We start from the raw sequence: 9,836 nt of genomic DNA, 5'->3' as shown, positions 1-9,836 counted from the left end.
AAAAAAAACCTTACAATGAACTTTCCTCCGTTTTTTTCTTAGAGCAAAGAACATTTAACAAAATCTAAAGAACCTATAATTCATTATTACTGTAATTCATCACAATTTGTCACACTCACGTCTTGCTCTGGCCTGTTCCTTCATTGTGAAATACTGCAAACCTTCAGCACAAACCAGGTGACATCCAGCATTCGTTTGCACGATGTCCTCAAACGTCTGCAGAAGATCGTCAGGAGAGCTGCTCCTCTGAAGACTGACATGTCTGTTGAAGCATTTCTGAATGATTTTCTGTAGGCTGTCATTGGTTTCAGTGGGCTCTTGTGTGCTGAGCACCACGGTGTGTTGAAAACCCCGCTCAGAGAAAGAGTCCAGCACCTTTTTCACACGCTCTTCATCTTCTGTCGAACACTGATTAGGGTTAAGCACCAGAACGATCACGTGAGGTCCTGGATCAGACAGATACACACACTCTCTCGCTGTCTGTGTGAGCTGATGATCTGAGATGTTTGTCTGGAGCAGCTGAGGACTGTTGATGAGCATCACATGTCTGTCCTTCAATCTTCCTCCGACTCTCTCTACAACATCTGGAGGAGCTTCACCGTCAAACGCTGCTCGTCCTAAGATGAAGCTTCCCACGCCACTGTTTTCTGACACGCTCTTCCCCAGAAGAACAATCCTCAGATCGCTCACTGAAACACAACACATATGCGATATGCTGTGCGTTAGGATGCCAGGATATTGATCGTCATCCAACATCACATTGTTGAACAAAGTAAAAATTATTTCCACACACTCTTCACGTGCTTGTTCATCTATAGACTTACTCTCAGGAGGTTCACTTCTGCTCCATCTTCTCCTGCGAGAAAGACTGTCGGCAACAGCCCCTGTATGAAACATTTAATTTGACTCCCATCACAGTAACACAAACCAACAGAAAACAATATATCTTTAAATTATTCTGTGTGAAGTGCTAGCAAATGTCATTGCAAAATACAATCAGCTTACAAATTGCCTTAAGGAAATTAAAAGAATTTTGCGAACTTTTACTGAAAACTTGTAAACTGTTTACGGTCTCAAAAGGTCACATGTTTGGTCTTCGCTTGTTGTGTAGATTTCCACTATTTTCACATCTTCACAAATCAATTATCAATTATTTGTTCAAGTTTTTGCAGTACGCAATCTAAAGTGGAGACTATTCATCATCTGTAAATGTTTATAGACGATTACTAACCATTAGTACCTTTTTTAAGCAGTCATCTCAGTGGCGCAAAGTGTCCCAGATGACCTGAATTAACCTTATTTACACATCTTTACTAATCATTTATTAATCATCGGTTCGTGTTTTTGCAGTACCTGATCTAAAGTCGAGACTATTCATCGTCTGTAAATGTTTATACATCTTTACTAATCATTTAGTATCTTAATGGGCACTGGACTTTTAGCTAATGTAACAAGGTTTATGTAAAGGTTGGTTAGCTAAGTAACACATAACACACATTGTAATTTGGGTATAAGTGCATCAACACTTATATTAGTATACTATATCATTAAACAGAATATTCCTTGAATCATACATACATCAACAGGAGAAAACAAATCAGTTTTTTCAAGAAAATATGTCTTCAATAGTAATCAAATTGACCCATTAACCAACCCGTAAACTTACCCACACCACCAAACCTGGCCCTAACCTTACCCGTATCACACCTCAAAAGCAGCAACATTTTAATTTACATTATATAATGATCTGTTAATCTTTAGGAAATGTTAAATATGTTTATTATAGTAAACATTAACAAGCACATTATCTCACGTTTCTGGCTTATACAGGTGCATCTCAATAAATTAGAATGTCGTGGAAATGTTTTTTTTATTGGTTTTATGAAGTATTCTAATTTGTTGAGATTGGTGGGTTTTTGTTAAATGTGAGCCAAAATCATCACAATTAAAAGAACCAAAGACTTAAACTACATCAGTCTGTGTGCACTGAATTTATTTAATACACGAGTTTCACAATTTGAGTTGAATTACTGAAATAAATGAACTTTTCCACGACATTCTAATTTATTGAAATGCACCTGTATATGAATATAATAATTAATTAATGATCTGTTAAGCATTATATAATGTTTGTTAATGATGTATTAATGAAAGTTATTGTAAAGTGTTACAAAGTTTCCTCAGATGTTACATATGATGATCTAATATATACATCTCTCTCTCTCTCTCTCTTGTAGTGATAGATCAGTAATAAGTGTGATATTGTAGCAGTGATTTATGATTAAAATAAATCTGAATTCTGTAGACAGTTCAGTGCTTCTGTCACCTGTGCTGAACATGATGTTCAGTCTCTCCTCTCAGTCTTTGTCTTTAGTCTTCAGCTGATCATCTCTGACTCCTGCCGTCTGTCTGTTCATCGTCCTGTCAAAAGAGATTCAACAGTCCTGAGATTCGACTCACTTGGCACAAGAAATACGTGTTATATCATACATATATTAAATACAGTTTGCCTGTAGTTTTGTTGCTACAGAAAGATATTGTGTTAAGCTCTTGCGAGTTCGAAAATGTGTTAAACTGTGTGATATTGAACATTTATTTTTACATGCAAAACGTATGCAGGAATTCTGCATCATGTTCATGCTTCTGCATCTCTTTTTGTACATGCTTCACGTCATCAAATATTTCTGAACACAGACTTTCACAAATGGATTTGTTTCTGTGACATAAAACTGAAAGTGAAGCTCACTGCAGCTCACAAAGGTTACATTTACATTTAGCTGAAGCTTTTAAAAGCTTTTAAGCATTTCAAAGTGACTCGTTCAAAGAGGAACAAAAGCAATTAGTCAAGAAGCCAACAATATTCATAATATACAATCCAAGGTTCATTTGACAACTAAAACAGTTAATAATTAAATGCATGATTAAACTAAATTTAGTGTTGTATCTCACAAATAGATTTCATATAACAAACCTAGAGTATTAATTAATAATAATAAAAAAAAAATGTCTGATGATACCTGTACTGTATGTTGAAGTTCCATCATGTTTAGAGGTTTCTTTTCTTATTGCATATAGATGAGAGCAAGAATACACCTTTGTCTGCGGGTGGAGTCCGTCACACAGCAAAGGTCAGTAACATGCACTGTCTATCATACAGGTGAAGGTCAAAGTTCAGTCTGTGAGAATGAGATATTGTGTGAATAAATGACAAAGACAACAACAGGTGACCATCATTAAAGTCATTCAACAACCAGGATATTTACATACAATAAAACACTGATACAATACTGGTTGTGTCAAAGCAGCTTTACAGTGACAAACAGGAAAATAGTTTGTCAGTAATGCAAGAGGACAATAACAAACAGTCAATCTAGTTGATGTGGTCTCCGCTGACATTCAGGGTTGTAGAGGTCGTCAGTGTAAAATGTCTTTTAAGTTCTATTAAAGAACGCTCAGTGATCGCTATTTTGTGTCTGATCTGATCACTATTTTGTATATATATATATATATATTTGTATTTGTATTTTATTATGAGTTTTATGTGGGTCACATATAGTTTAAGAATACGTAAATAATGCAATAAAAGCCAACTTAAGTGACTATGTTTCTAAACACATTTAAGTACACTTTTTAAAACAATGACCACTATTTTGTGTCTGATCTGATCATTATTTTGTATATATATAAACTGCCATCAGCAAGCCAAAAAATGGGATTCAATCCTCTAAGCTGTTGAAAGCAGTGTTATTTTAGCATCATTGAGAAACTATAACAGCATTTTCAGTTTTCATTTTAATTTTAGTTAAAGGTTTAGTAATTTTATTGTCTGATGTTATATTTTTTTTGTATATATATATATATATATATATATATATATATATATATATTGTATTTTATTATGAGTTTCATGTGGGTCAGATATACAGTAGTTTAGGAATACGTAAATAATTAAATAAAAGTCAACTTAAGTGACTTTTATCTATAAAAATGACCTTTGTAATAATGTCAAATTAAAGGTTAGGCTTTAAATTACATTTTAAGTCATTATGTTTTAATATATCTACATATAATATCTATATCTAGCAGCATCGGTATATGTTAACATATCGCAGTTCAAACTGCAATCGCAATATATGACAAAATGATTCCAATACAAATAAACACACATATCGTGTTCACTTCCTTCGATGCTGAAAAGAAAATGAGAAAATACAGCCCTGTACTGCACAAAATACAAAAATAAGTAGTTTAATGTAAAAATGACTCAATACTCTTGAATTTAGGTTAATACAAAGACTAAAGATGCTACACAAATGCAGCCTATTTAATACAGATGCAACTCGAAAGCAACACAAGTAATATTCAGCGTTTTAAAATGAAATAAAATAAAAATAAATTAAAAATGCATTTCTGGTTCTGTGCATTGCACACACTTATCTAACATGAGAATACAGATATCTATTCACGTAGCAGCGACTCACTGTACACTGAATGTGTGTTTAACAGATTCGTCTAAGCATGACAGACAGTGTGTGTGACGTGAATATATATTACTGTATTTCAAACATTTGTGTATATGCTGTGTTCGACACATGCACTATCCACTACACAGTGACTTCCACATGATGAAACGAGACTGTAGACACTGTACTATACTACAACACTATACTAGACACTACACTACATTCTGTGTTTTACTGTCTCGACTGATGCAAGTGTTTTGGTCAGTTTGTCAAGAGAAGAGTCGATCTTCAGCGTGAGGAAGACCTCGTCGTCTCCTCTGCTGCTCCAGTCTCTGCAGGCCTTCCTCTCACCCCAGTGCATGCTGGGAACCCGCTCTGTGAACCGCCTCCGTCGCTGTGATATCAATCTGAGCGTATTTACCGGAGCTTTTACCTGCAGACAGCAAACACAAGCATCAGGGAAAGTTCATGAGAGCAAGCGTCAGTGTTGGCCAGAGAAAGTCTTGATGCTGAAAATACAGCTTTGATCACAGAAATAAATTACAGTTTAACAGATATTCACATTCAATACAGCTATTTTAAATTGTAATAATATTTCACAATTTTTACAATCTTAATATTATTTTTGATCCCTTATTATTATTATTATTATTGTGCACCTCTGACGGCGGCGCTGGACTCCTGCAGCTCCAGTTCCATGTAATGCAGCTGTTTTTTGGATGTGGGGCTGGTGGGGATATTCACGTATGTCACAGTGTCTCCTCTGAGTCTGTCTGTCAGCGCTGGACCGGTCACAGAAAACACACACACACACACACTTCAAACGGCACAGAGAAATCACAGAAACACACAGATCTGAGATCACCTTCAGTCAGATGAGGATAAATCTTCTGCGAGCCCGTCAGGAGCTGGTACCTGCCGCGCTCCTCCTGACAGAGACAGAGACAGAGACGGTTATCCATGGAAAAACACACCTTTCATTAGTCCGGTTCCCGCTTAAAAACCAACATGTCCACACCGGTTGAATGTGTAACCTGTCTGAACAGGTTCAGCACGGTTTCACTGTTAGTGCTCTGGATTATGAGACACAGACGGACGATAAATGTGTTACAAACGCAGCTTTCACACGACTGACTCTCAATAGCACACACTGTGTGTGGCCTTCAGCTGTATTTAACTACTCTATCTTTCAACCATTTTTTTATGCACGAGTTATTAAAGGAGGGCGAAAAATCTCAATGTTTCTGTTTTTCATTGCATGCAATAAGAAATTAAAAATGAGGTAATTTAATATAATATTTAATTATTTTTCAAATGCTAATAACTAATGACATTAAACCAAATAAATCCTAAATTCTGAGGATTTTCTGCTTATATTTTGTGTGTAAATAACCACTAGATAGTGCTGTTACTGCACTATCTTTTTTTGTTTGTAACACTTTTAGTTTAGTTTTCAATGCCTGATATATATATATATATATATATATATATATATATCATGGTAATCAGTAATTTTTTTGTTTGAATTTTCATTTTAGTTTTTTTTCTTTTGTCATTTTTATTAGATTTTTCTTTATTAGTTCTGTCTAGCTTTAATACATTTTAGTGTTTGATTTTAGCACTTCATCTTAAACTTATTTTATTTATTTATCTAGTATTTATATTTTACTTTATTTCAATTAACACAAATAATTTTTAATAGTTTTAGTACACAATACAAACCGGTCTCAAGATGATCTGACGCTGCATCAGCATCATTGCGCTCAACACATCAGCTACAGTGTAGAGGGTTAACAGAGCACCCGTGTGTTAAAAAATCATGACTGATCATTAATACAGATGTGAGTCTGGCTGCTGTGTTGGGCTGCATTTGTTTTAGTGCTGTATTTTTGCACACTTCTATTGGCTGTAATTCACCTCTGGGCTGCTGTCTGATGATCGGCTGTCCATGATTTCATAGGCAGCATCCATTCTTCCTTTCTCAGCCCATATTCTCTTGCTCTTCTCTGCACAAAGACAGAAACAAACACAGGAGCGATGCAAATATATCCGTTTTCAATTCAAAAAGTATACTATCCATAGTACCAGGTTTAAAAAGTACTAAGCTATCTTTTCTTCGGGTGTATTATATTTTGATGTCTGATTTGCATGAAAAATTATATAGACTGTAGGTTTTGGCCTAAAAAGATGTCGTATTTTGTTGCAAATAAAAGGCTCAGAAATCAGACACACTTGGAAATTGTGCTCGCTTTCAAGCGATCTCCACCCATCCAAACCTTCTCAGAAACGGGAAACAACAACACAGACGGGTTTGCAGGCAGAAGAAGAAAGGTCATTATTAATACGATTAGACAGAGACTTCTGGAGTGAGGAGGAGGAGAAGATTCGAAGACAAGACGAGAGTCCGGCGTGAGAGTTTGGGCTCGACGCTCTCTTACCTTCTCCAGGTATTCGTTGCAGAGAGACTGTGGAGGAGCAGGAGGACTCTGAGATGTTTCTGGATGGAGGAGCGGGTCTGAGGATCCGGCAGCTGTCCTCTCCTCTCCTGCACTGGACGCAGTTCTCGTACAGGACAGTGTGTCTAGACGCTACCATCGCCTCGTAGACGCTGCTTCTCGCAGCAGGACTGTAGTGTGACCGGAGATCAGACAGACTGGAGTCGTAGACCTCCGATCGCTTCTCCTCATAGGGCTGTGAGCGTTCAGACGAGGGCCTCCGTGGATCGGGATTGGTCGAAGATGAGTGTCTGATCTCCACTGGCCCCTGATTGGTGGGTGGTTCTGTGACATCAGCGGTGGGCGTGGCTGAATGATCACCTGGCGCTTTAAGAGTGTGTCTGTACTTATTATCTACATTCAAATTTGCTGTGAATTACCTGATAAATACAGGTGTCTAGACACTTGTGAAAAAGAAGGTCACTTCAAATCTTGAAAGCTTGCGGATAATATAACATTAATGAAATAAAAAGCCACTTAAGTGACTTAAAGAGAGACACTTTCATGACTGTTTCGTAACACACTTAAGTACACTTTTAAAGAGTGACCTTTATAATAATGTCAAATCAAATGTTTTATTTAAAATCATTGTTTTAATAATCTTTTGTTGTGTTTTAAAGAAGTACTTTTTTTTAAGTGTTGACTAACATATTAAAGCACACGAAAAGTACTTGATTATCATTTTAACTGTAGTGTGTTATTTGATATTGCATTTAAAGTTAATATATTTTAAATGCAATACTTTGCAACTTCATTATTGCAAATATTTAATTTCAAATTAATTTGAATACATGACATAAGTTTCAATTGAAATGGCATTAAATTATATTTTAGTTTATTATAAATGCTTGCCATATTTCAAAGACAATATAAGTAATTATGAAATTACATATAAAGATGTACTTAAGTGTATCAAAAAAGCATGCAAAAATTCAGCTAATTGCATTTAATATAAAATTAAAATGTAACACATTTTCATCTAATTGCAATAAACATGCAATTCAGTGTTCAAAAACATTGCACATTCAGTTCACACTTAAGTATATTATTTCCATAAGTACTCTTTTTAAAAGTATGCTAAAGTCACAGTGTTTTTCTCTTCTTGTAAGCATTGCATTACAGGTCATGCAGACTGAGGGAAATCTGAGGTTGTAAACTGATGTATTAAATCTATTGTAATGTATTGTATTGAATGTATTGTAATCAGTATGAATCTCACCTGGCACAGCGGGCAGTAAAGTCCCTCCAGGATGAGTGGAAATGTGCCCTGTTTAAGAAGAAACTGGTGCATCGAACTGCTGGTTTGAGATTGACGACTAGAGAAAATCACTGCATCACTGATCAAAATTGATAAAACCGGTGTTGTACGAGTAAGTGAGTAAGTTACAGCAGAACCCCAGTGTTTGTCTAGCACTTAAAGTGCTATTAATAGAGCAGACATGTGGATGAGATGGCAAACGCTCAGAGGAGCGCTGACGCTAATCAACACACATCCCGAGGGACTTCATGAACACAGACCAGTCCGGAGCCGTTTCTACTGCTTTACATTCAATCTTTCTGACTGAATGGAAACTGAGATGTAGCAGAAGGACCGAACATTGCATTTTCCTTCAGCTCAGTCTCACACTTTCTATTGGACGTGAGTGGCTTTGCTTACAGTACAGACAGCGAGAGGATGAGGTTACAGTCATCAGGAATGCTCGTGTATATAAACTGTGACTTTGACCCCTTGATCTCCCGTCATCTCAGAATAGGAGAGAAGCTCGAGTTCTGATTGGTCAGGAGGAGGTGTGAAGCGCTCTGATTGGCTGGGCCGATATGTAAACTCTCGTTAGTGTCTTATATGTCCCAGTAAAAAGCCTTAGGGCTGATCTTGCATGAATTATAACGGGGGCTTCAAAACTGGGGCTACAAAGGGGAAACAAGTACAATTTCAGAGAGAAATAAACAAATTTTTACATTTAAATTAAAATGATTCTCTTTAGCTTTATGCATGTAATATTACTCTATTAGTGGTAGAAGAAACACGTTGTTAATGTAGCACAAAGTAACTCATTTCCAGAATATTTTAATTACTTGTTTTGACTTTAGTACGATGACAATATAAAAGCCAGTTATTTAATTTCGCAAACATGTTGTCTTCATAATATCACACTTGCTATTTTTCACGCACAATATAAATGAATATTCATGCATTATATAAAAACTTTTTGATTTTAGAAACCCTTGTAAAGAAGAAGTACACTTGAGCATACTTTTAAAAAGAGTACTTTTTTATGGAAATAATATACTTTAAAATAATATACTTAAGTGCGAACTGAATATAATGTTTCCACTTAATTGCATGTTAATTGCAATTAAAAGAAAAAAATATTATAGTTTAAATTGATATGAAATGTAATTAGCTGAAATTTAGAGTGATTTTGACCCACTTAAGTAGTACATTTTTATATCTAATTTCATAATTACTGCTATTATTGTTGAAATCTGTATACAGTGTGCTGCCAAATGTACTGACAAGCATATATGGTGAACTAAAATATACATTTCTAGACTAAAACTTTTTATTTGACATTATTACAAAGGTCACTTTTTAAAAGTTTACTTAAGTGTGTTAAGAAACGGTCATGAAAGTGTGTCTCTCTAAGTCACTTAAGTGGCTACACATTAAAAGTATATTATTTACAAGTACAGTTTTTAAAAATATACTTTTTAGATTTAGTACACTATATGAATGTACATTCAATAGTAAGGGACATGGTGGTGGAAAAAAAATCAGATTGAGTGAAAAAATTTGGGGTGGGAGGAAAAAATATTTGTCAGATTTTTTGCGTTCTCTCGCAAAACTTTTGCGTTCCCTCGCAAAACTTTTGCGTTC

General features: G+C 35.5%; 1 protein-coding gene across 1 annotated transcript in view; it reads right to left on the bottom strand.

Moving 5' to 3' along the window:
• LOC107749002 (uncharacterized) overlaps positions 1–705 on the bottom strand; it is an 11,438-nt gene extending 10,733 nt beyond the window's left edge. Inside the window, exon 1 of the mRNA XM_016564041.1 lies at positions 120–705. Coding sequence (XP_016419527.1) covers positions 120–705 — 586 coding nt within the window. The remainder of the gene's footprint in view (positions 1–119) is intronic.
• Positions 706–9,836: the final 9,131 nt, after the last annotated feature.

The sequence above is a fragment of the Sinocyclocheilus rhinocerous genome, unplaced genomic scaffold (assembly GCF_001515625.1).
Source record: "Sinocyclocheilus rhinocerous isolate Xijiao unplaced genomic scaffold, SAMN03320098_v1.1 scaffold680, whole genome shotgun sequence".
Classification (NCBI taxonomy): Eukaryota; Metazoa; Chordata; class Actinopteri; order Cypriniformes; family Cyprinidae; genus Sinocyclocheilus; species Sinocyclocheilus rhinocerous.
The sequence above is the reverse complement of the archived record's forward strand: the minus strand, read 5'-3'. Positions and strand labels throughout refer to the sequence as shown.